Source organism: Varanus komodoensis, unplaced genomic scaffold (assembly GCF_004798865.1).
Source record: "Varanus komodoensis strain SLA01 unplaced genomic scaffold, ASM479886v1 scaffold1, whole genome shotgun sequence".
Lineage (NCBI taxonomy): Eukaryota > Metazoa > Chordata > Lepidosauria > Squamata > Varanidae > Varanus > Varanus komodoensis.
In genome coordinates this window covers 23039436-23066731 of record NW_025335268.1, presented here as the reverse complement: position 1 = coordinate 23066731, position 27296 = coordinate 23039436, and the positions used below count along the sequence as shown (strand labels likewise).

The 27296-nt window shown below is 44.5% G+C and overlaps 1 protein-coding gene across 1 annotated transcript; it reads right to left on the bottom strand.

The window, feature by feature from the left end:
• Positions 1–1605: 1605 nt before the first annotated feature.
• OPN3 (opsin 3) lies at positions 1606–22548 on the bottom strand. The gene is made up of 4 exons (XM_044448437.1): positions 22179–22548; positions 9201–9520; positions 6062–6313; positions 1606–2325 (listed from the first exon to the last, which is right to left on the bottom strand). The coding sequence occupies exons 1-4, from the start codon at positions 22546–22548 to the stop codon at positions 2062–2064; spliced, it is 1206 nt and encodes a 401-aa protein (XP_044304372.1). The 3' UTR covers positions 1606–2061.
• Positions 22549–27296: the final 4748 nt, after the last annotated feature.

Here is a 27296-nt window from a genome sequence, read left to right as displayed (position 1 = left end):
TTGGCCTATTTAAACAAATGGTTTGCATTCCCTCCTATGGGGAAAACACTCTTCCTTGGGATACGGCTGGAGCGGAAGCCATCTTGCCCTTTACTGGACAGTGTGTGGCTTGGGCCCCACTGAGATGGACCCTGCAAATAAGCAGGGGTGCACTGCCCCGGGACCAGCATCAATGCCAGGTGCAGTTTGGCACCTGCCGAAGGCTCACCTTGGTAGGGCTCAGTGACAAGAGTGCCCCGGACTGCTCTTCACCACTGCAACCTGCTCTCTTACCTGGGCGCAAATGTGCATCATCTTGGAGGGAACATAATCCAGAGCGGCCTTTGTCCCTTCCCCACACATGCCAGTGCAATTCAAGCAGGGTAAACCCTGGGATGCCCAGCACGGCCACCCTTCCTCGTCAGGCCGAAGCAGCGAGGGTGATTATGTTAATTAGGCAGCTCATGACTGACCGGCACACCCACGTGGGAGAGAGATGCCTCCAGGGCTTATTTTCTTTCTATGGTTGTGCAAACCCGCCCTGCCTCTCACTCTGGACCGGGCAATGGTGCTGGTGGTGGCAATGGTAGGCAGAGGAGATGCCAGAGCCTACCTGTCCCCGGCCGCCAAGCAAGCAAGCAAGCAAGCAAGCAAGCAAGCAAGCAAGCAAGCAAGCAGCAGTGATGAAAAGGCAACAAGAGCCAAAAGGCGATGGTGGCGAGAAGGTGGACTCGCGGAGAGAAGAGGCCCACAACTGCCGGGGAGCCGATCAGCCATGGTGGCCCGTTAAACATCCTGTGCACAGCAGCCAATTGGTAGAGTTAAACTGCACTGGTGTGGCTTGTTGTAGCATCCAAATCCTGCAAAATCCAAACCAAAGCGGACACCGCTCTTCCCCAAAGGATCCCTTTCGAAGCAGTTTTAAGTGGGAGAAGTGCTACCTGCTTTTGTCATGTGAGCCCGTGCAAGCTACACGGCTCCCTATGGTGTCTGGGTTGTTTGGCATTTATAATGCACACAGAGCTTAACTCTTTCCTCCCCACTGACTGTTGCACACTGGCTCTGAGACCTGGAAATGAAGGAAGTTGCCTTCCAAGGCTAATAGCCACCACGTTGGGGGAATTTTTGTCCAGACCACAGCATGGAAGGGCTGGACCACTTTCCTGGAGCTGCTTCAAGTGCTGTGTCAGGCTTGTCTCTTAGATTCAGTTGATCATTGCCAGGCCTTTGGAGGCTTTTCATTTATGAACACTAAACTTTTGTACCCACAAGGAAGATTTGCCACGTTAGCTGTCTTTACGACACATCTTAATGCACCTTTGCCTAAAGTGCTGCCTTTCTGCTCTTTTAACACATTTGGTGTGACCACTTCCTGAGCTTGGCTCTTAGGACAGCCACGCTCCTCGATTTCTACTCCTCTCTCATGAAATTAATTAGTTTTGAGGAGGGAAAGATGTCACACAAAGACGCAATTGCCTGGAGGAGCCCAATTTCCTTGGCTATAGTCCAACACATCAGGACAGCACCTGGTTGGAGAAGGTGGCCCTATACTGAATCCAAGGAGAGTGTTTCAGGCACCATGTCAAGAGGCCTAAAGCAACTACTGAATGCAAGGCACACGTTTCAGCAGCTATTAAGACGCTGAAATGTTGAAAATGCTGAAAAGCATAATGATTACTGAGACTCTGGAAGAAATGACCGCTTACTTAAGAAGCTCTTTTAATTCCCTGGTATGGCTACAGTGCATTGAGTGCTAAGTAATCAAGACACAATATGGAAAAATAAATATTCTAAGTAAAAAAGAAACACATCTTTCAGCTGTTGTTTCAATACAGTCATCACAATTCATGTGCCAAGGTGCTTTCAGTCACGAAGACTGCAATCTTACACATTGCTACTAAGGAGTTAGCCCGTTCAAGTTCAGTAGGACATACTCCCAAGTAAATGAGCTTGAATTACTTCCATACTTCATACCTCAAAGATGGTGCTTGCCTGGGTGCCCCACAAAGAAAAGTTTTTAAACCAAATGGGTTTTGTTAGCTGAACTCCTCTCAAACTGAGACAGCTGCTGACCAATGCTTGCTATAGTGGCTTCACTTGGATCACATTGATTTTTGTGCTTGGGCATTTGGTACTGTCATCTATTTGTTGAGTTTCGTCACTGGTAATAATGAAAATAATCGAGGACGAGCTGAAAGTCACTTTCTTCTTCGGCCTGTCTCTCGCCTTCTGAGACGCAACTATGGGCCTGATCGGCTTTTCATTTCCTGCTGCTGGTCTGTCTTTCAAACTCCTCTGGAATCTCAGGAGGCGAACACAGAAGAGCTGCACAAGGCATCGGCGAAACTGTGGGGAAGGGAAATCACAGTGGAAATCGAGAATTCAGGAGCCTGCACTGCCACACAGTAAATTCCAGGAGAACACAGGGGTCACGGTAAATCAGCTTCAGCTCCAACTGCATCTTTTGGTAAATGATCCCCTTCCTCCATGAGGTTCACAAACATATGAAGACAAGGATGCAGTTTCCAAGAGGGCAACAGAGCAAGAGCCTCTCCATTGAGCTGCCTTTGATACCTTATCAGTTTAATTTTATTTATTTTTATTATCCACTTAGTTATTCATTTTAATTCTTATTAATTCTTATCATATGAAGATCCTCAGCTTCAATTTTGGCATCATCTTGGATATGGACAGTTGAAACCCATGAAAGTGGGTATCTTTCATGGCTGTAGCCCTCCAGAAGCTGGTGGACTGCATCTCCTGTTAGCCCTAGCTTAGACAATGGTGAGGAATGATAGGATAGGTAATCCAACAACATTCTCCATCCCTGCTGTGCATGACAAGCTTTATTGGCACCAACACAGGATAACTGTATGAAGAATGTTTGATCAATATGTGACTGAAATGCCCACCTTGCTGTAAAAGTGGTGAAAGAAATAATGCAAGGCTCACACATTTCATAAAGTTTAAGCATGCAATGAAAATGACTCTGGATGTGTGATTTAAGTATGATTTCACTACATGCAGGATTCAGGCTGTGCCAACAAACAAGTAGAAGTGTGAAGGGAGTTGGGTTGTTTGGAACAAATGTAATCCCCCTGCTCCCAGATTCATTTATAGTTCTTTGCAGCTACTGCATGGGAGCCAATTTTGAAAGAGGCAGTTTTTTTCACAGTATGACCCCATCTAATTGGGGATTCATGCTGTGTGTGAGGATACCAAAGCACCTTTTAACCAATCAGATCTGGCTATGTAGCAACATCTTAGAGGGCAAATCAGATCCCGATCATTGCTTATGCTTGGACTTGGAGGGAGGGTAGGATAAACTCTGAAAAAGGGGGGAGTTAATATATCCCCTTTCTGATGCTGCTGGGGACTCAAGGATGTGTTGAAAAGATGGGGGGCACTGCGGACGGCCAGTTCAACACTTGCGAGATAGAGAAATGTGTTGCTACGTGGATGAGGTCGTCACCACCCCCTTTGGGTGCCTACATTGCCACTGTTTTTCTCCCTTTACCAGCGCTTCTCAATTAACAGCTAGGCATGTGATCCCTGCCAACTGTGTGAAAATTAGCTTATGTGCAGTCCTACATCCGTTTCCATGTATGCTGCCACTTTGATAGCTGAAACTTACAAGGACATTGACCAGGCAAAACTACACATATAAGGATAACAAAAATAAATAAAATGACAAAAGCGGTTGCATTTCAGGGGCTGGGAAAACAGCAAATCCAAAAGCACCTTTCTGCACCTCCAAAAGGGGGGAAAACCCCCGGCAGCAAATTAAAAGGGGTAGTGATTGGGGCAGGAAGGGAGTGATAATACATGGTATGCTGCGAAGGGTATGGGGACATTGGACTGAGGAGGTAGGAGGACCAGGACAAGCCAGGGTGAGCTCAGCTATCAGTTGGGTGCACTGTGGGTTGTTCCCTGAATAACCCCCCACTGCATAGCTTATTCACAGGATGGCTTGTTGTGCTGTGCAAATACGGCACCCAAAAAGGGAGCAGCACTAGTGTTCTAAATCCGGAGCTGGATCCAGTGACACACTCAATTTGTGGTGACAAAAATCCGCCCCCAAGTGAGGAACAGGAGCTCTAACAACAACCTGGTGAATGGAGTGCAAAGATAACAAAGCACCACCTTCCCCAACCAGGATCCCTCCAGATGCGCTGGATTACAGCTCTCAGTCCCACAATTCCCAGGCTGCACGGTCATGGGGGACCAGTGATGGGGGGCGATGTGTGTTGCAAGTCGAACACATGCAGAGAGAGCCAAATGGGAAAAGACAGGGAGTCATGCTGCAACTCCCTGCTCCTGCTGTCCCTGCCCATGTGGAAAGCAACCTCCCCACCCTCCAGCAGTGGCAAGAAACACCTGCCCACTGAGGAGTGATTATGAAACATCTTCTCTCCATGGCTGGAATGGCCAGCTGCCCTCAAAAAGGCCAGGAGGGATTATATGAAATTCAGCTAGATGGAGATTTCAGGGTAACAGGACTTGTCGGTCTGGGGCCGTTCCTTTTGAATGATTTCCAGGAATACATCACCTCTAGAGATGAATGTATCTATCAAATTCAGTTTCTTTCAGTTTCTCATTTACTCAGTCTTAAATCTATTCCAGTCCATGTTCATGTCAGTCGGTTTGTTTTTTTAAAGTTCATACTGAAATTTGTGTGCATGTTCAGGTTGATTTCTCCTGATATATGCATTTTTACAATCAATTTCTTCAGACATAATGTATTTGAATACATGTTCATTAACAACATTTTTGTACACTGTATTTCCTTGACTGCAGAACTCGGTGGCACAACTAGGAGGTGTAAATACCAGTGGATAAGTGCATTTGAGTTCATGTAGCAGTTCAAGAAGTGTGAATTAGGTACTTTTGCATTAAAAGGTAAACTAAAAAAACAAAAAAACCCTCTCCTGTCCCTGTTCACCAATTATATTGGATTCAAGTAGTCATCATATCCTCTGCCCTTCAGGACATTTTAAAAATTATTTCTGGAAATGACATTATGATCTCAAATATCAGTTTCGCATACTCTATCTAAGGAGTACTGCAGACAAGAACAAGGCAGTTTATGACTCCAAATAAGCCAATAGATCTGATTTCAACGCTGCCAACAAAAGAACTAAACATTGGCATAACACAACTATAATGAGCAACCGATCCTGGTAACAGCTGCCCATCACCCTCCGAACTCTGAGGATCTCAGGAATCCAGTGGAGGGCAGAAAAAGTGAAGAGGCAAAGATCACCGCCACACTCCTCCCATCCTACGAAAGACTTAGCCAGGATATGCCATATTATTACAGGACCTCACCCCGCATACCTCACTCCCCACCACACACAAACTGCCTGCCCTGAGGATGTGCTGTGGTGGCTCAGAAAGAATGAGACTCTGACTTCTCCAGTGGCCAGCTAAACTCTGCCTAGCTAGCCACAGGACTGAGCTCTAAGTATCTGCCTGACACATTCATTAATACTGTGATTCAGGTACTGCCTCTTTATTTATCAGTCTTGTGCATTTCTTAGTTCTGGTCCTGAAAACCAAAAAAGCATGTGACCCAGAAAAGACAGGCAAAAGGAAGGGCCCCCAGAACGGCACCTCCTCCTTGGCCCTGCAACCTGCTAAGTATGCCTGCCTCTTGCTTTTGGCCCAGCCAATGGTAGAAGCAAGAAAGCGATGCTACTGCTGACTTTGCTCATCTGCTGAGCAAACAAGTGGCAGCAACAAGAAAGGGGACAAGGAGCTGGAGCAGATGAGAAGGTGGATTAACTTGGGAAGGGGAACATGGAGGGCATCTTGCTCAAGTTCCCCACATCACCTTGAGCCAACACTGATGCACAGCTAGGCCAGGGGGGATCTTGCTCTTTCTTTAGAGCGGACTTCTGCCAATCCTTGGGAGAGCTTTCCACCCCGAATCTGAATGCCAAAGGTATAAATGTAGTTCTATGATGAGAACACACACACCTGCAAGATCATGTGTAAGTTCTATCTGTGCTCCAAAGAGACTCTTGCATTACACCATGACTAAGACCTGATGCTTCTGATACTGCTCCTTTAAATGGCTTACCTTTCTGCTCATGAAAATATAGATGACTGGATTGTAGGCAGTGCTTGATTTGGCAAAGAAGGAAGGAACAATAGCCACAGTTGGTGTTATAAGACGACCATACCCATAAGCTATTAGAAGAGAGACCACAGCGTAAGGCATCCAGCAAATGAGAAATGTGGTTATCATTAAAAAACACATTTTTGCCACTTTCTTCTCGTATCTTAGGATTCTGACCACTTGGACAGTCTGCAAGTCTTCAACACAACGAAGCTGAAAATAAAAGGAAGCTGTTGAAACATAGTGAACAGCACCTGAGCTCCTCGCCTCTCCTTCCTAAGGCCTGATTCTTCCAACCACCTGATGTTTGGCCCTGTGGCGCCAAAGTGCTACAACCCCTAATGGAGCCCTCAGCATGAGTGCTCACAGCGTGATGGCCAGCAACTGGCACAGGAAGCTGCAGAACACATCTGGATTTCCCATCGAGCCCTTCCTCTCCAGCCAGGAATTTACTTGACTAGACTAGCCATCAACTTTGGCCTGGGCCCTGGATTGACAAGGAGCATTTAATGGGAAGACATTCTGAAATTCTGTTCCCGTAAACACACTACACTGTCTGTAAGCACAAAAGACAAGGTAGGAGGGCTGCAGTAGGTCCTTCTATAAGCTACTGTTAGGAAGGGACTGGGCTAGATAACCATAGCAGCTATCATGCACAGTCCGCAGTCATGTGGAACTGCAAAGGAATGCCTCCTTTGTTGCTGTGACTCTCCAGTGGTGGTAGTAAATTTTCAGGCAAATAAGAATGAGATTACTAAAAGCAAAAGGTGCTTTAGTTTTGTTTCTAAACCATGCATGAACTATGAGTTCACGATCTACATTTCAGTTTTCACATACATACTTGGTCTTCCTGTAGTCCAGCCTTCTTCAACCTAGTGCCCTCCAGATAAGTTGGACTACAACTCCTATCATGTCCAGCCTGGATAACCAATGCGAGTTGTAGTTAAACAGCTCTGAAAGGAACCAGCTCAGGGAAGGCTGAGTGCAGCCAGTAGGGAATGCTGGGCTGAAGGGGAGGAACGCTAGTTTTTGGAGCAAAAGGTCAGCAGGCATCAATTACTGGAGGAATGGGCACCCCTCTGTCGTTCACTGCAGTGCTGGCAGGAGTGATGCTTCCCCAGCACACTTGGCTGCCACGAACAGCCAACTACAACCAGTTAAGCCGTAGCTGCAGAAGCCAGAGTGGCCCAACTGCCAGCAGTCTGAAGCAGAGGGTGCTGGACTGCTCCCCGGGTCTGGGTTTCCAATATGGTGCTCACGGACATCGATCTGCTCAAGGACACCTCCTTGGCACCTCTTTGATTGTATTTAAGTTTTTTTTAATTTCTCAACTGCAAGAAAGCCATGCTGCAAACAAACGCTGCTTTACTTGGGTTCCGTACTTCCGAACTCAGGCTTCCACCTCTGACTCTGGCTGTCGTTCTTGGGCAAGATACGTTTCTGTTCGCCTCATTGGTTTGCCCTCTGGTTCTGGACAGACTGCAGCCCTGAGACCTGCCTGCAACTTGACTGAGACCCACTAGTAGGTCATGAGCCACAACCTGAGAGGCACTATGCTGGGACAGCTTTTTCAGTATTTTAAGAATGCTCTGAAAAATGCATAGCCTATTTCCTGGAGTCAATTAGATACTGTGGAAAATGCAGAACCACAAATTAATTCATTTTTCTAGATGTAGTGACAGCAGAGTCTTATTTATTTGTTTGTTTGTTTATTTAGGAAACTTCTATGCCACCCCATTCACCGAAGCCTCGGGGCGGCTCACAATCATAAATAAATAACAAATATAAAACAATATAATTTAACAGTATAAATCAAGTTGCCCTATAAATAAATAATATTAACAATTAAAATAACGTTTGAATAAAAAGGTTTTCGCCCGGCGCCGAAAAACAAATAACGATGGCGCCAGGTGGACCTCTCTGGGGAGCGCATTCCATAGATTGGGTGCCACCGCAGAGAAAGCCCTCCTCCGAGTACTTACCCTCCTAATTTCCTTCACGGAGGGTTCCCGGAGAAGGGCCTCTCCCGCTGATCTCAAGGAGCGGGCGGGCATATATGGATGTAAGCGCTCCTTCAGGTAACCAGGACCCAAGCCGTTGGCTTTATAGGTCATAACCAACACCTTGAATTGGGCTGGACTTCAATGGGAAGCCAGTGAAGCTGACGGAGAACTGGAGTCATGTGAACATAATGCCCAGTCCCCATCAGCAGCCTGGCAGCTCTATTTTGAACCAATTGAAGTATCTGGACCATTTTCAAGGGCAGCCCCACGTAGAGCATGTTACAGAAGTCAAGTCGGGAAGTCACCAATGCGTGTGTCACTGTCGCCAGGCAGTCATTCTCCAGGTAGGGGCGCAGATGATGGATCAGCCAAAGCTGAAGGAAAGCGCTGCTCGCCACTGCTGTCAGCTGAGCTTCCAGTGAAAGCTCTGGGTCGAGGAGCACTCCCAAGCTGCGGACCTTGTCCCTAAGAGGGAGTGCAATCCCATTCAGGACTAGGTTCAATTCACCTTCCCCGAAGCCCAATCCGCCAACCAACAGGACCTCCATCTTGTCTGGATTGAGCTTCAGTTTACTGGCCCTCATCCAGCCCATTTATACTGCAATCCTAAGCAGGTTTACTCAGAAGTAAATACTGCAGTGGGACTTACCCCATTATGAAGATTTTTAATTTGACCGTCTTATTTTAAGTGCATTTTATTGATGTGTATACTTAAGATCCTTTCTTTATTGCTCACTGCACATTGCAGTGAATTCTACCATGTCATGACACATGCCGAAGCAAAAGATTGCTCAGTGCAGCCACCCAAACCTTAGCATAATTTACAGCTCAGTGATCTGTTCCATTCCCCTTCAGGACAGTAACACTGTGTACTGTAGCAGGAAAAATCCAAAAGCTGCAATATTTGTGATACACAGAGACCACGACGGAGAACAATAGTTATGTTTGGGTCTCATGAACAAGAGGCACTAAAATGGGTCAGGCACCATGTGTTACAAAAGGGGAGTTTTAAAAACAAGTACACAGTCATCTGATTTGCATAAGGTTTACAACATGAGGGATATTTTCAGCGATCCAGACTGCACTTGCCAACTCACCATTCGTATTGCATAAAGAATATGCCCATAGCAGTAGGCCATGATCCCAACTGGCACCACTAGACAACCAAGAAAGAAAAAGAGGACGAAGGAAGAATCATTGGGCTCTTTTGACCTCCAGTCCACTGAACAACCCAGTCCATGTATTTCTAGTGTGTAATGGTTCCAGCCAAGAAGAGGTGCTCCAGTCCAGGCTAACGAGTACAGCCAGATGTATGTGATCGCCCGCCAAGACCACGAGAAATCAATCACTCTCGCATGCACTACTCTAATGTAACGTTCATAGGCCAGGACAGTGAGCGTCATAATCGAAACAATTCCTGTAGGGAAACAGGGAAAAAAGCATGTCTTAGTCCATCATCTTAAATTGACGGTTATATTTGTTTTGGATGAAGGCTTGTGATTTATTTGTTTATATTTTTGCATTTACATGCCAATGCCCTACTCCTAACAGTCTCTGGGTGGCTTACAAAATTTAAGCACAGATTTGCTGTGCTTATATGAATGTTCTGTATATTTAGTTCAATACAGTAAAAACAAAGATTTGCTTGACTGAATAGGTAGATAATCCATGTTAAGACACAGTGTTTTTAATGATCTATTAGTAAAAAAAATTGCTTACAGCTAGCACTACCTCCGCATGTTAAGTGAAAAGTAACCCTCATCTGAATGATTACTTCTTGTCCACAGGGGCTGTAGTCCAATACATCTGGAGGGCATTCGGCTGGGCAAGGCTGCTTACATGTAAACGTCAAACTGTTTATTCAATATACTTCAAGAGAAGCAAAAATGAATTCAGTATTGTCCCACTGGTGCTGAGGTTTAGTGAAGGCATCAGAAGGCCATCTTTGAATCTAGCACTCCAGATGTGAGCTGACATTTTACAATAGCAGGTATTATTTAGAACATCCTTCCCCAATCCAGTCCCCTCCAGAAGTGGTAGACTACAATGTCCATCATTTCCAGCCATCACAGTTCTGCAGGGTAGTGATATTGTGGGTTGTAATCAAATACCTTTGGAGAGCACCAGGTTTGGGAAGACTGATTTAGAACCTGGACTGTTCTTTTTTTTTTCCATCTTGCATCTTTGGACAGATGAAACTTTCTTAGTCGGGTAGTTTACAATCAGTGACTTGTGAAAAATAATCAAAGTTCTGAGTTTGCAAAATGTGCATGGGGCATTTGCATCATGGAAAAACATTTCATCAAGAAAGATGTCCAGATGGTCCTACCCGGGAGCTCATAGGTAATTAGAAATTTGAGAAGCCACAATTAAGAAGCCATTCAATGTATACAGCAACACCTTATATATCAAAATCAAGATAAATAATCTTTCCCCAATTTATTTGTATGCACTGAACTAATTCCGTTAATAGATCAGTGCACAGGGGTGGATTTACTTGTGGCACCATGCCTGGGACCATCCATCAAAGTAACTATCTGCTCACCAGATGAAACAAGGAATAAAAGCAGTTTATACTTAAAGCATACATGCAGATTTTCAGATCCAACTAACCTACATATTTATCCTGGATAAATTACATGCCTGGATAAATTGGAGCACAGGCTGTTGGAAGGAAGTCAGAAAACTGGGAAAGATTTTGTACCTCACGATTTGCTGCCCACTGATTTTCTCCCACAAATTCCTTTGCATGCATTGCTATAACCAGCAGACTTATTTGGAGACCTGGAGTTCTGTCTTAAGGTGACTCATTGATATGCCTCAACCATGAGAAGCTGGCTACATGTTTGGAGGGTATGTCACCTCTTGAACTATTTGTTTTGATATTTTATTATTACTCTAAAGCCTCATTTGAATTAAGGGATTACTCCTCACTGAATGTCCTGCAAAGTGCATATGCTTAATGCTCCAAGGCTCCCCAAGGCTAGAGCTAAATATAGCCTGCTCTTAAGCAAACACTGTTCTGCAAGCTTCAAGGAAAGCTGCACCCAATTAAGGCCTGTACGTCAAAAGCAGCTGAGCCACTCACCACCTTTGGCTTTTGAATTTGCCTTTCAGAGGTTAGTCTGTCCCTGACTTCTCTCTCACTGCTTATCTCCCCTTTAATGTCCTGCCTTGTGCCTATAGAAAAGACATTGGGTTTTGTACAGTTGTTCTATGCAGCCTGGTTGCAGTTCATCCCGCATACAAGGGATGAACTGGATGCTCACCCAGTAACTGCCTTCCTACAAACTAAGATATTTTGATTACATGTTTTACCAGTAATGCAGCTCATCCGAAGAGGAATCAGATGGCTATTTATGGTGCACAAAGAGTTGACAGCAGAAATCATTGCCAGAAATCTATTTCCTGCAAACAGCTCAGAGGGCTCACTTATGGGGACACAAAGACTCTAGTTAACTATCTGTATGTTTCAGGTGTTTCCTTGCCAAAGCAGAATGGGCATGGCTCATGCATCTAACATGCAGCAGTATCACCCAGCCTGCACCACCATTTATAATCCCAGTGCCTGAAGTACAACTGGTCTGCCTTCTCTAATATGTCTCCTCTTTCCTGTAGCCTCTCCCTTCCATGGCTCTCTTCATTTTTCATACTTCTACTTCTCTCCTGAACTCCCTTTCCCCAAGATCACCTGCTTTCCTGAGGACAAAGCAATGAAGCAGGCTTTGATGAACCTTGCTCTAAATAGCCAAATGCCCTTATCCAAGATGTTTCCACATCCCAACCTAAACATTAGAGTTCCTGTATTTATGCCACCAGACTCATCCCCTTTTCTTCTCCACTTTTCTTAACTATAAAAATGCTACTTTGCCTCCTCTTCAGGAAAAAAAGAAAGCCTTGCCAGTGCCCCCATTGCTGTCACCACCATTATTAATATTAATAATCAAAATAACCATAGTATTATTTTCAGAAATTTTTGTCCATACCTCTGAGATGAAATACAAGGCATGTATTTATTCAGCTTTGTCCATAGCTTCTATTCCCAACATGACTATATTCCAAAGAGTGCTTTTGGAGGAACTATTTCCCAATGCTTGTGAAAAGAAGCATCAGGCAGAAATAATTCTCATATTTACCCAGTGCCTTTCTTGTCACCGATCCCAATCCAGCTTTGAAGCAATCATGGCTAGACACCTAGGTTCCAGAAAAGGCACCTTATGTTTGCATGCTTGAAGACACTTCACAAGTTAATTAACTCAGGAATTGTAAGGTATTCATTGCACACAAGCTGCTTCTTGTTTCTACAAACACCCCTTGAATACCACGTTCAAGGTTGCTATTATTATGTCCAAACTTGGGGTTATTTGCACGATAAAACCTCAAGTTAACCCAAGAACAAGCCACAGGTTTACTTGGGGTTGTTTAACCCATGAATAACCCCAAGTTTCTGAGTCTGGACATCATGATAACAATCCTCAAATGCAGCATTCAAATTTGTTACATCTGAACATTGTCGATGGCTGCCTTTGGATAGAACGGTAAACCATGGTTTAGTTTTTAAAGAACGAGGTTCAGCCAGTGCTAGGCTCATGCGTTTTCCTTCCTCAGCAGGTGTGGCCATGAGGAGTTCTGAAGATTTTTGCTTCTATTTTAGACCAGAATGGATTGAATTTAAATCAAAGCAGGTATTCTACCATTGAATTATGGCCAAGTTAAGAAATTTTTAAAAACAACAGCAAGTAGTTAGGCTGGACAGAGTCATTTTATGAGAGAAAAAACTAAAATGAATGTCACTATCTGATTGGCAGATCACTCAATGTTTGTGAGTATAACCATTCTTAATTCATTTTCATGAGACTCTAAGTTTAGCATGGGGGTGACTAGGTTCAACTATAACGATATTAATTTTTAAATGAGGCAGAAATTTAGTATTTTATGTTTAAAAACGGAAAACAACCTGATTGAAATACACAAACCTGATTCTTTTTAAAGCACTGATACTGTCCTGTTTTGGAATACCCACAAGCTATGACAAACTGGGCTTACTGAAACAACCTAGCTCCATAAATTACAGATATGATTGACTACAGTTTCTTATGACTTTGCAGATGTCATAACATGTTGCAATTAATTTAGAACAGAAGCAAAAGCTTCTGAACTCCTTTTCACAATCATGTCAAGTGCTGGGAGTGCATAAGCAAAAGAATCAGCACACTTTGTCTCATGGTCCACAATGTTCCCAACCACTGGGCATTTTGGCAGGGTCTGGAGGGAGTTGAAGATCAAAACATTTGGATGGCAGCAGGGCAGGAAAGTCTGGTTTAGAATTACATCCAAATAAGGCCAGTAACTTGTCCAAGGTCATCCAGTGAACTTCATGGCTGAATGGGTATTTGAACCTGGGTCTCCCAAGTCCCTCTTAGCACTGCACCATACTAACTATCCCATGCGATTCAAATACGCCACTAATAGCTAAGTGGTGAAGCAATAAACTAAAGGTCTCCACCAATGGGGAGTTTTTGGGCTAAGGATCTTTGAAGTATCCCTAATTACCAGCTACTTCTGAAAATTTCAGCATGCAGTTCTACAAAGCTAACCAGTTCGGGGTGGGGGGGCATATAAAAAATAAAAATTGAATATAATGCTCTTATCTATTTTTATCATTGCAAAGCTAAGTCGGGCAGATTGCTGAGGTTTACATAGAAATGGAAAGTTTACATGTCTAATAGTAGCAAAGAAGGATGTATTAATATGCAGCTCAAACCCAATTTACCAGAAAGCTGCATGAAAAAGTTAAAATGACACACTCAACTTTCTGCAGCCAGTAATCCTGTTATGTCCCAGACCCTAAATACAAGCAAGCATGGTATCCTCACAGCCCTTGTCACAAATGTTCAGCACTGAAATTTCATATGTAGGTCATCCATGAACAACTGTTTGCAAAGTCTGAACTGTGCAGCGGCTACCCTTTTTCTGCAGGGAAAAAAAGCATATGTCAGTTTGATGCAGTTGTTTCTATGTCAGATGCCAAGTGAACAACATAGACATAAAAACATTATTATTGCTAGCACTGCAGGGATGATTCAAACAATTCTTTCAATTCACCACGATGCAGTTTTATGGTGTTAATGATAAGCATATATTCCAAGACAAAGAAGTTGGCTTTCCCATTGCAGTTACAATCTAAATTTATGGCAGTGCCATTGTATTATTCTACTGTTTACCAGAGCCACTAAAATCCACATCCTGATATGCTAAGACTGATTAGCTGTTGATCAACTAGCTGACTGCTCAATAGGAAATAGTTGTGTAATGAGTAAAAAGGAGATGAAAGTTCACGTCTACATGGAACGGTGGCAAGGCAAAGCCCACCCTGAATTTCTGAAAAGGGACACAGCACAGTTTTTGAGCTAATGCTTTGCATGGAAAAGCTGCTTTGTTTAATCTAGGAAAGATGTCCACTGAAACCCCGAAGGACCACTGTCGAAAAAACAGTCCTGTTCTGTATGAGGCTGCTTCTTATGTCACTCCAACCCAGTCAGCAATATCTGAATACTGAAAGGAAGATTGGGGTCAACTGCTCTGCATAGATCAGGACCATCTGGGGCCCTACACATGCTTTGGAGCATAACTCCCATAATCCCTGACCACTGGCACTGCTGGATGGAGCTGAGGGGGGTGACATATGGAGGGCAGCTCACTGCCTCCCCTCAAGGGAGGTGCACCATGCAGTCCAAGGACTCTTGAGTAGTCTTCAGTGCACATCCACACAACCTCAAGCTCCTATTATCATCTTGAAAAATCTCAGATTTTCTCTGCATAAGTAGTTTCTCTTACATATGCCCACAGATACAGGCTTGAAAACAAAAACATAAACTTGAAAAGTGAATTGATTTTGTAGCTGTATGCAAGATGGAGCTTTTTTTTAATGCAGCAGATAATATTGGATTAAGCTAACTGATTTGTTCACTTTTCCTTTTCCATTCCACAATGTCAATATAGCAGAATATTAGAGGTAGTTTCGATAGCAGGAATCAAGGTAGCAAAATGGAAAATTCTACAGGAAAGTAATTTCACAGATCACTGATTCTCTGTGTACAGACTGACCCAGTTTCTAAATAGAACCTTGTAAATTTGCCTTCATTTCTTTAGGAGCAGTTTTTTTATTCAAAGGTTTGTTGAATTAGCTTTTTTAAACCATCTGGATCCTTGCTTAAACTAGTCCCAGAGCCAGGCAGGCTTGTTAACAAAAGGCAACCAATACCGCTTGTGGCTCTATGGCTCGGTGAGACAGATTAAACCACCGTGACTGAGGGAAGTGTGTCTGAGGGAACAAGACTGGCTCATTAATGCATGGAAGATACCACCTTGGGGCAAGAGATTGCAGAGGGATTATGGGGATTATAACCAGCCCTTCTAGCACTCCTTTAAATAAATGGAAGCTATTACAGTGCATGTCTGCAAACAGAAGTTATCTAGGATAGTTTCAGCGGGAAGGGAGAGTAGCCGTTGCATTCCCTCCTGCACTTTCACATTGTCTATCACATGGCATGTTATGATCAGGTCTAAGAGGTGTTATACAGAGGCTTCAGTCCTGCTGGGTGAGCAATGCCAGAAGTTAGTGCTGGGGAGTCCTGGTCAACATCCTTCCATTCAACTAGTGCTGGTTCTACCACTAAGCTAGAACTCCCTGTAGCAGGGGCTAGGTTAGCTCCTTCTCTGTATCCATCCCCCAGGAGGAAAAGATCCTTTTATTCAACCAGAACTTTGGCATGTAAATGGGTCTGTTAGGTTGGTTGCTGTTTTTACTCTGTTCTTATGGTATTTTAACTGTGCTTTTGAAGTGTGTGTTTTATTAGGGTGGTATCCAACTATGTCACTCTGTTAGCCTGAATGATTTTGTGCAAGCGGGAACTAGGTTCTGAACTATGTATAAGAAAAGAATCCAAATAAAGTTACATTTACGGAAGCACAATTGTACACACAATTATATAGCCAATTGCATAAGCAATTGCACAACTGCCTACACAAGCTGCACAAGTGCAAGGCACAACAATTGCAAAATGGAACAATTCAATAAAAGAGCAAAATCTATTTTTAAATGTGATGACTGAAACCAGTGAAACTATTTTTTTCTCTTTGTAGGGCAGTCAGGTACAAATCATTTCACTCCATCAATCATAAATATCATATATAAAATGATTAGCACAAAATTGGGGGTACTGGTTGACAGCAGGCTAAACATGAGTCAGCAGTGTGACGCAACAGTCAAGAGGGAAAACGCCACCCTTGGTTGGATAGCCAGAAATCTGGCTTCTATATCAAGAGAGATATTAGCGCCACTCTATACGACTCTGGTGCACCTGCAACTAGAGTACTGTGTTCAGTTCTGGGCTCCCCATTACAGGAAGGATATAGCCAGGTTGGAGTCAGTGCAACGTAGGGCCACAAGGATGGTGGCCAGATTGCAGGGAAAGCCATAAGAGGAGAGACTGAGGGAACTGAGTCTTTTCAGCCTGGAGAAGAGGAGACTCTGAGGGGATGTGTTGGCGACATATAGGTACGTTAGGGGGTGTCACATGGAGGCGGATAGAGACCTGTTCTCCCCTGCAGAGGAAGGCAGGATGTGCTTCCATGGAGCCAAGCTCAAGGAACCAAGGTTCAATTGGGATGCCAGGAAGTACTTCCTGACAGTTAGGACCCCAAGGATATGGAATGGGCTTCCATGGGAGGTGGTTGAAGCCCCATTGGTGAGGGTGGTCAAGGGTAGGTTAGACATGCACATGGTAGGCATATCATGAGCAGAGCTGGCTGGAGCCGGGGGTAAGACTAGATGGCCTGGGAGACCCCTTCTGACTCACTCAGTTTCTATGTTTCTATATTTCTCAATTTAAAAATAGGGTGTCTACATACACTAAAACAGTGAGTTTATCTTTGCTTTTTGCCTTCTCTGTACAATTTAATATCAAAGAAACCAGATGATAGAAACAGAAAATTAGCTGTGTGTTTAGTGAAGTTACTATTTGTACAATCAATAAATCAGAGTATTAGTACTAATACTAGTTTTCTTGCAGTGGGTCTAGTACTCCAATGCCAAGTTTAAGACTGCACAAGTTCCTGGGTTTGGGGAATGCAGGGGAGTGAACAGACTGATGTGATGTCACACCCCTTCATACTGCATATTATATACACAGGTCTGTATACCTCAGTGCAAAATACACAAAAGTGTCAATCCAATTAAGCCCAAGATCTTTGGGTTAGCTGATTTATGGATCAGGCTACATGGAAATTGATTATAAGCATATAATAAACAGAGAGTAGTGTCACCCTTATTTAAACTGAAAATCTTATTCATGTTTTCAGTATATCTGGTCATGCGACAGGAATGAAATAAAATGAATACACTTGAGCCACTGTCACAACATGCTTATATAAATTATAATAATTGTAGAAACTCTTTTGTTGTGCCACCATAAATTACCATAACTGATTTACTGTTCTGCTTTGTTTTTAAGGCATTCATTAAATAATTCTTTAAATATATCAAAAGAAACAAAGGAGCTATGGAAGAAGTTGGACCACTGGATAATGGAAGTAAAGGAGCATTAAGAGAGGGGAGGAGATTGCAGAAAAGCTGAATTAACTTTTTTCATCATTCTTCACAGCAGAAGAGCAGGTGCCTGTTCCTTAGCTTATGTATTTTGGTAGGAGTCTGAAGCAGTAGAACATTTTTCATAACCCTATTCATAAATGATCCGGAATTAGCAGCAAGTAGTGAAGTGGTTGTAGTGATAAATGTACAAGTGCAAGTGCTCATCAGAATAATTCCCATAGCCTGCCTCTGAGGAGAGTTAAAAAATGCAGGTGCTGCTGTTGATCCACTTCAACAAGCCACTTCTCCTGTCAACCCAGATCAGGTCTCTTGTAAAGCTGGTGGACTTTCACTGCCCATTCAAGGCCAAGTCACCCCAAATACTTTCCAACACCAAACGGCCGGGAAAATTCATTTCCCCCAGATACTGTAAGCATTGCAGCTAAGCTTGGGAAAGTCCAAGGGGGTGGGAGTGGTGTTCAACATTAGTGTTCATACTAAAAAATCAAGTGCTGGCACTGTGCCCCTGCAAGCCTTGCTCCAGGACTCCATTGTAAAAGGCTTCCCTACTGAATTAAACCCACTCTCTGCCTAGTAATACTGTTCAGCATTTCTAACAAGCAGATATTTTCAATTAAGACAGCAAAAACAGAACTCCGGTACAACTCACATAATGCATCGGTTTGGATTGACAGTTCACACACAGGCTGTGTATCCCAGTTGACCCTGTGAGTGAATGAAGGGGGCCGGTGCCCAGGGCAGTCCTGGCTGGGCACATCCCAAGGGCCCACATACATGCAGGGCCCACTGGTAACAGAAAAAAGCGCTGTGTCTCCTCTTCAGCACTGCAACCAGTCTGCAGCTTTTCCACTTGCCAAACAAGCAATGATGAGGAAGAGAAGAAGAAGCAATAGCAGCTGATGAACATGGTGGTGTGACCAACGGGCTCACTGAGGGAGGAAGGCCCATTGAAGGTGCTTTGCCCAAGGGTCCTCCTCAACCTGCAACCCGCACTGCTCATGTATAAGCAGTAGTCAAAAGCAGGCCTACATGAGCAGTCTCAGATTTATCTAACCTGTTTTAGGATGGGCACATCATGCAAATACCCCATACTTACATAGACACCTACAGGGAAGGGGGAGGGGGATGAATCTCATCTCATCGAAGGGTTTGTATGTGGTCGGGAAGTGTGCATGAGCCTGACACTCATTCTGGCATTCTGCGAGGTGGATAAACTATGTAAATCACATTGGTTTCAACAGAGTGTTCAATTGAGCCTACTTAGTTAGGACTGTAGCCCTTGGGGTAGTTCTCACATACACATTCATCAGTTCTATTGCCTGCAGCATCAAACAAAATCTCACATGTGTGAATAAATTGCCACAGACCTAATTTTCATATCTCCTGTTGTGACCTCAGAAGGAAAACAAGATCAGGGAGGTCATTTCATGCATCCACCGATGAGTCAATGAGACGTAGTTCACACGTCACAGTGGTAAATCATGGATTAACTGCATGCCACACAGGAGCTGTTTCAATTTTGCATAAATAACCTATAAATAAACCTATAAACTTGTAGGTTGTTAGCGTGATGTCTGAACCTGTTAACAGATTGTAGGATAACTCTGGTTGCTTAAGCTACAAACAATCCAGAATGTCTGAGTTTGCAAGTCACACAACAAGCTATAGACAGGATGTTTATGCAAAGTGTAAGTGGCTTACTATGATCAGTGATAACAGTGAAAATTCCCTTGTGCTTCAGAGGTAAAAGTGAGGAATTTGACCATGGCAGCAGCCATTTTGGTTGTCCTCCTGCTGTATACTGCACTACTAGAGATGCCTGCACTACCAGAGATTTATGATTATTTGTCTTTATCAACAAGTATGAATAGGAAGCACATTTCCACAAACTTTTTCTTGATTAATGAATCGTCTCATTCATAAAGATATTTGTAGGAAGTTCTACTGGACAGGTAAGTGATCTGCTAATACAAGTCTCTAAGCAAAAATATCACTTCAACTTTGGAGGAAAGGGAATGGTCATGAACAAATTACGGCATTCTGTTAGGATACCATATCTGAATCACAGCAATTACAATCTGTGGTTTTTTAAGGAAATCAATTGGGGATGGAGGATCTGACTCAGAGCCATTGTTTACTAAAGTTGTGAATGCCTTGCAGGCTGGTGCAGAAATTCAAGTAGGTGAAGCAACAAGAGATATGAATGGAAAGAAAGTTATCAGATAGATTTGAGGAAATGTAGAGGTGATAATGAAATGAAAGCTGATGTTGTTCAGAAACTAGTAGAATTAGAATTAAAGTGGAGAATGATATAGGAAGGATTATTAAATTGCTACTAGTATTACTAAGTAAAAACTGCAAGAAATGTTGCAGTGTGTGGCCTGTTCAGTGTTCCAGCCAGGCAGCCATACATTCTTTCGATTCCCCTTCCCAAATGACTTTCTCTTCCTCCCACCTGCTCTCAGTCAGAATTTCACGGCTACTGACCATTTGCCATTTCCTTTTGTTTTGTTCTGTACTTTTGCAAATCTTGGGGTTTCTCATAATCTGTCAATGTGGATGACACAGCATAAGCAATGGCAATCAGTGGCAATGTTTTATAGAGCACCACCAATGTAGATGGTACCTTACAGGTTCGACAGAATACTGCAGATAAGACTATGCATCACACATATGTTGTTCTTATGCCTATACTACTCAATAGCTGAAGTTATAGCGGGATTTATTCCTTCTCTGCCTTCTGGCTGAGATCAAGGATTGGTGTGGTAAATATTTCTAGCAAAGTAAAGATATGGTGGGGTGGGGGAAACATAATTCTGCCAGGAGGTATTTGCAAAAAGGAATGAAGGCGAGGGAGAGGTGAGGCCCCTCGAGTGACAATAAAATGTGGAGAGCGGGCAGGAAGAACCAGTGACTAGCAAAAGAGCCATGCTGGGTTGCACTAATAATCCATCTGATCCAGCATCCTGCTCACCCAGAGATCAAACGGCTGTCCACTGGGACCTACAAGCAGGACATGCACGCAACAGCTGCACTCCCATCCTTGTTCCCCAGCAGCTGGTCTGCCCAGGAATACCACCTCTGCTACTGGCAAGAGCATGCAGCCATCAGCACTAGTAGCCAATGATCATCTTCTCCTCCGTGTATTTTGCCTAAACCCCTTTTAACACCATCCAAAGTGGTGGCCATCACGACATCCCAGGGAAGTGATGTCCACAGTTGCTGTCTGAAGAACTTCCCCTTTGGATCTCCCACCAATCAGCTTCATGGCATAACTCCCCGTGGGCTCCAGTATTATGAGGCAGAAAAATTGTCTCCCTGTCCGAGTATACCTCTTATCCCCTTACTCATCCTTTTTTCTAAGCTAAACAATCTCATCTGTTGTGGCTTTTCCTCATACGGAAGTTGTTCCAGTCCAATCATGTTTGTTGCCCTTTTCTGCTTTTATCCCAGCTCTACAAAATCTTTTTTTAGATACAGCAACTGGAAATGTGCATAAGGGGCATATTTTTCAAAACTTTTCCTAACTATGTCCAGCATGGAGTTTTGCACAGCAACTGCATGCTGGGTTGACATGTTCTTTGAGCTGTCAACCACAATCCTAAAATCCTTTTCCTGGTCAGTCACTGTCAGTTCAGATTCCATCAGCTTATACTTATGTTTGGGATGCTTTTTCCCAGTGTACATTACTTTACACTTGCTTACACTGAACCACATTTGCCATTTTGATGCCCATTTTCTCCTTTTAGAGAGATCCCTTTAGAACTCCTCACAAGCCCCTTTGGTTTTAATCACCCTAAAGAGTGTGGCGTTATCAGCAAATTTTGCCACTTCATTGCTCACTGCTAATTCCAGATCATTTAGGAACAGGTTGAAAATTATTGGTCCTAATACAGATGTCAGGGAAACAGCAGTCTTCAACACACTGCAAGTTACTCAAAAGTGAGAGAAGTGTCCTCTGCCCATGTTCAGAGGTATCCTTCATGCAACCCTACAGAAAAGTTTCATGGACTGGGCTCTGTCTCAAAGCACGTTCTGGGCCAGGTGGTGATAATCCTAGAGCGGGAGGAAAGACAGTAAGTCCGTTCCCAGGAGGGATCAGAAGCCAGAAGAGGTCAAACTGAGGAGCGAAAGCAGCCTGCTAAACCAGGCGGGGCACATGGAAGAAATGATGGGCTGCCAAGATGGCACCTACCTTTCTCCTCTGATATATTAAAAAAAAAAAGTGTTGATCTGAGTCCCAAGTGAAATAAACAAACAAATGAACGAGCAAACCAAATACATGCTCTGACTTAAAGCACTGATGGGTACTTGCGCTCCATATGTGATTAGCCGATGATGAGAGAAAGGGCACTCTGCGCACACTCAGGAGATCGTTCCTGTTAACAGAGCCGCTCGCCTCAAAGCTTCAGCCCACTGCTCTACACTTGGGACGTCTCACACCCCCAGCCTGTCGCCTTACCGAAGAGGCTGTTGCTGAAGCCGTCCCACACGCAGCCGGCCGCGTCCCAGACCCAGCGGTTCCGGAGGCAGGAGAGGAACGTGAAGCTGACGCCGAAGAGCGACACGAGCAGGTCGCTGAGGCTGATGTTGACCAGGAAGAGGTTCGTGGGCGTGCGGAGCCGCTTGAACTTGGCATAGAGCACCAACACCAGCAGGTTGTTGCACAAGCCCAGGATGCCGATGGTGGCGATCAGCAGGGCGAGCAGCTCGTAGGTGCTGGCGCTGAAGGGCGGCCCCGTGTCCGCCGTCCCCTGCCGCTGCTCCAAGTCCTGATGCTCCCCCGGCGTCGGCTCCAGGCCGCTGCTCTTGCTGCAGTTCCCGGAGTACATCGCTCGGAGTTGCTGCCCGCCCGCGCAGCCAACTCCGCTCACATGTCGGCGCTGCTCAGCCCCGGCGAGGCGCAACTTGCTGCTGCCGAGGAACGCCGCGCCGCCGCGCCTCGCTCCCGCGCCCCGTCCTTCGCAAGGCAGGCGCCCGCCGCGGCTCTTGGCGCCAAAGGCGGGGTGGGGAGGAGCGAGCGGCATGAGACAGCCCCCTGCCCGCCCCGGGAGTCCTGCCTGCTCGCACGCACGCCTGCCTTGGCGAGAGGAGCCGCGAGCGGCACACATGCCCTGTAAGCTCACCTGTGCGTCTGAGCGCGTGGCAGAGGGCGAGGGAACCCGTGAGGGGGGCGCGCATGTGGGTATGCGGCAGAGCACGCAAGGACTGCTGCGAGTTCTATGAGGCGCATGCCGAGATGCCGTCTAGTTCAGCGTTCCGTTCACCCCGTGGCCAGCCAGCAACCAGAGAGGAGTGCAACACGTAGGCACGCAGCCTCTGCTACTGGCGGTGGCATTGAGGCATCAGAGCTTGTAGCCACTGACGGCCTTCTCCCTCGTGCATTTGGCCAGTCCCCTGTTACGTTCCGAATTGGTGACCTGATCCGGAGAACGGGGCACGGGGCAAGGCGCACCCCCACGAGGCACGTTTGCGCGCGCACACACGCATTTGCACGTGCAAAATTCCCTGTGTGCGCTTGTGCTTTAAAGGACCTTGCCTTCTAAAAAAGGATATATGAACATGGGAGAAGAGAGCTGCTGATTTCAGAAACAAACCTCAGACAGAAAGAATCAAATGGCCAGGGACTAGCAGGAGGTGAAGCGCAACAGGCCCGCCAGTGCAGGGGACTCCCATGCAACAGAGATAATCAGGGCCTAGCTGCCTTTATTTCAGCAACTGCCCATGTACAGCATGGTGGTGGGGCAGATGGCCTCCCAGAGACTGAGGGTGTGCATGAAAGATTCAAGGCTCCAGCCCTAGTGGTCGCCCCTCTTGCACTGCCTCTGCCAAAGAAGCACAGCAGCATGGCTCCGCCAGGCACCACAGGTGGCATCAAAGGACTTGAACAAAAATGTGTGCCTCAAAATGTTCCAGCAGCAGCTACATTTTATTTGGCTGCACTCCAAGTAGTACCTTGCTGGTCAGGCTGAAAATCTACCAAGTCAACTAACCTGATTCCAGATGCATTCAAGAAGATCATCAGAGGGTCTTCTGGGCTTTGCTGAGACCCAGCATGACAGGTAGTTGCCCATTCTGAGAAATCCTGTTCAACTCATACTCAGGACTTACATAAAATTGCTCTGATAAAGGATTCAGGGTGTTCTGGTTTGAAAACTAACATTGCTATTTTGGATAAAATGGCCACAATCCTATATAAACATAAAAGTCTACCCTGAACCTTAATTCTGGAGTAGAAACAGAATAGTAGAGTTGGAAGGGCCCAGAAGGCCAGTGGGTCCAACTCCCTGCTACTGCAGGACACTAAGTTACACCATCCTATTTAGAATTATGAGTAAAGAATCATGACATTGAGATTTATGAATCCAGAATAAGCACTAGACATAAGATCCATTTTCAGTCTTCAAGCATTAAAATAGCTGCAATTGGATGATTTTGCTGCCTATTTGTCTTGATGTCACAGGGTGCCAGTTGTGTCTGTCTGTCCACTGACAGACCAACATCCATGAGGGGACCTTCCTGTTGCCCTGTGCTTCCCCCCCCCCCCCCCCCCCAGCAAATTATCACTCTAGTGCTGAGAGACCATCCTGTCGAATTTGGTAGGACAAAGGACTGTTAATTATTTTAGTTGCCTTTTTCTGCACTATTCTCAACTCAGCAATGACCTGCTTTTTACGTGTCATGCTTACAACCGTACCCAGTATTCCAAATGTAGTTGCACCACATATTTGTACAAGGGGAGCATGATATTGGTAGTTTCATTTTCACTTTATTTCCTAATTATGCCCAGCACTGAATTTTTCACAGCAGCTGCTTGCTGGGTTGACATGTTCTTTATGCTGTCCACGACAACCCCAAGATCACTTTCTTGGTCAGGCACCATTAGCTCAGTTCCCATCAGCATATACTTAAAGCTGGACTTTTTTTGCTTCCCACAAACATTACATTTGCTTACGTTTAACTGCATACCCTATTTTGATGCCCATTCTCCTAGTCACAGAGATCTTTTTGAACTTCCAAGCAATCCTTTCTTGTTTTAACGATCTTAAATAAGTTAATATCAGCAAACTTGGCCTAATATCTAAATATTTTGTTTGCTTGTTTTCAGTACCACCCAATAGCTGAAGCTCTCTGGGCAGTTTACAAGAGCACATTCAAAATACAATATAAAGTGCATCACATTAAAGCATCATTTTAAAAGTTTACAAAATGTAAAATCAATTTTTAAACAGATTTTTTTTAAAAGTGAGTGTGGGAGGAAAGACAATATGGGCTCTGCTGAGAAAGACACTTGGGTACCAATTGGAGATCAATGAGGAAGGAGTGGAAAAACAAGCTATTGTAGGTCTGATCATCTGTTGGAAACAGCATGAGTTGTTCCATGAACAAGCCAGATTGCAGTGTGAATTAGTGTGCCATGCAGATATGGCCATGGAAGTCATTTAGTCTTACACCCACAAAAGTGTATATAAGCTTTCATCTTAAAAGATCCATTTCCTGGAAAGTTGTAATATTACCCAGTAATCCCATATATTGCACTCCCTCAGCAGAGTACTGAATTAATTGACACACATTTTTATTTTAATGAGTTTTGAATATATCTGTGCTACAGATTGGAATCTTCAAGGCCCTGACAAATTCAAAGAGAAGAGTAAGATAAATACAGCTGAATCCCTGGTTCAAAAAGCGTAAGATGTTCTTCAAGCACTTAATGGTATGTGTAATCTGTTGTCCTTTGTAAAATATTCTAAACTGCACACTTGTCCAATGACTGAGAAACACACACATATTGCTCAATTTCTCATGGGGCAGAGTGAGGATTTAGAACACCAGTTACTGCTTTTAATCAAGTCTTCCTTTAGTATGTTAGCCATATGATGCTTTGTAATTCAGCATTTTAACTTTTAAAATGTGTTGACTAATTCAGAGCCCTGTGCTGCACATATTTTTTTCCTAACCAAGCAGCAAAGCCATGATTAAACTGAAGTGTTCGCTTTGTATGCAACTCAGCCCTAGTCTGGGATAAGGGAAGTTGTTATCCAAAGTTGTAGGCATGATGAGAGCTGTAAGCCTTTTTTTCTAGCTAAACTTTTATGGGGTTGTCCCTTGAACAAGTAACAACCTTAAATTCACATAGGTTTTCCCACAAAAGCCTTTGACAGAATAAATGCGTTTGTCTTGGGTATGGAGTGGGCTTCCACGGGAAGTGGTTGAGGCCCCATTGGTGAGGGTGGTCAAGGATAGACTGGACATGCACATGGTGGGCATGTCGTGAGTGGAGCCGACTGGAGCCAGGGATCAGACTAGATGGCCCGGGAGGCCCCTTCTGATTCACTCTGTATCTATGTTTCTATGTCTTTAAGTTGCTGCAAGACTTTTTGATGGAATAGGCAAAGGTAGGGATGGCCAGACTCGCTCATACAGTAAATGCCTACAGACACCCCTGGGTGGCAGCAGTGGGTGGGGAGTGGCAATCAGGTCCCTGTGGGCGACACAGTGGGGGCTGCGGGTGACAAGTAGGCATCCATGGGCACCCGCAGCAGCAAGCTGCAAAATAAATTCAGAGCTGCATGCTGTTCCTCAGCCTTAGTTTGCCCCCCTCCCAGGCTAAGCGCTTCTCTCAACAAGGTATTTATTGTCTGTTCATAATCTTCACTTATGGCAGTTTGCAGGTTCTTTACATGACATTGTCATTTTTCAGAGCCTCTCCTGCATTTTCCAGCCATTTTCACAGCTTTCTGGACCAAGGAAAGTGCAGATGATTCTCTATCAGAAGCCTGTGTATATTCGCAGTTCTGCCCTGTACTACAGCACTGTTTGGTGGTTGTGTCATGAAACATAAAGGAGCATATAGAAAGGCAGAGGAGGACAACCCAGGTGGGCCTTACTCATGTAAGAGCAGGATTTCTTGTGTACAATCTTTCCACAATGAAATCTCTAGCTTTTCCTTTTAAGGATTTCCATTTATATGTTGCACTTTGAATCTAAATTATTCTATACACTCTCATCTGACTACACAGAGGGCCACGACTATAACAACCATATGTGTTTGTCTGTTTGCTACATGTGGTTTTGAGGGCCAAAAGATTTTATCATTTCTGAATTGTGTGTGTGTGTGTGTGTTGTTTACAAGAGTTGAGCAGGGCTGTCAAGGACAGGGCATCTTGGAGGGCATTCAGTCATAGAGATGGTATAACTCGGAGATAACTTGATGGCGCATAGTAAGTTAGTGATGACTTGCATGTGCACACACACAATTTGAGTGCATGTGGAGACTCACAGCATTAACATTCCAACTGATTTCTGCTTCCCATTATGTTTCTAGGGGGGCACTTGTACACCTTAATTATGCCTTCATTAGTTCCAGCCAAGCTCTGCTGTATGCCAGACTCATTTTGTCTGAATCTCTTCTCCAAAACTGCCAGTTTCTGTGCAAATGTGCAGTTTGATGACCTCATCCCCAATAAAGGAGTCAAAGAAGGTGAAGGCATGATCCCATCCTTTATTCTAGGGAGGGAAGCAGGGGAGGGAAATAAGAATGAATCATCAGTTATGCTTTTTAGACCATTTTCGATCCCTG

What these genes read in the sequence shown, in the direction of transcription:
- OPN3 (XM_044448437.1), bottom strand. Translation starts at nt 22,548, where the DNA reads ATGTACTCCGGGAACTGCAGCAAGAGCAGCGGCCTGGAGCCGACGCCG. An exon ending in CTTCAGCAACAGCCTCTTCG is followed by an intron (nt 9,521 to 22,178) that starts GTAAGGCGACAG and finishes GTTTCCCTACAG; the next exon opens with GAATTGTTTCGATTATGACG. An exon ending in ATATTTTCATGAGCAGAAAG is followed by an intron (nt 2,326 to 6,061) that starts GTAAGCCATTTA and finishes CCTTCCCCACAG; the next exon opens with TTTCGCCGATGCCTTGTGCA.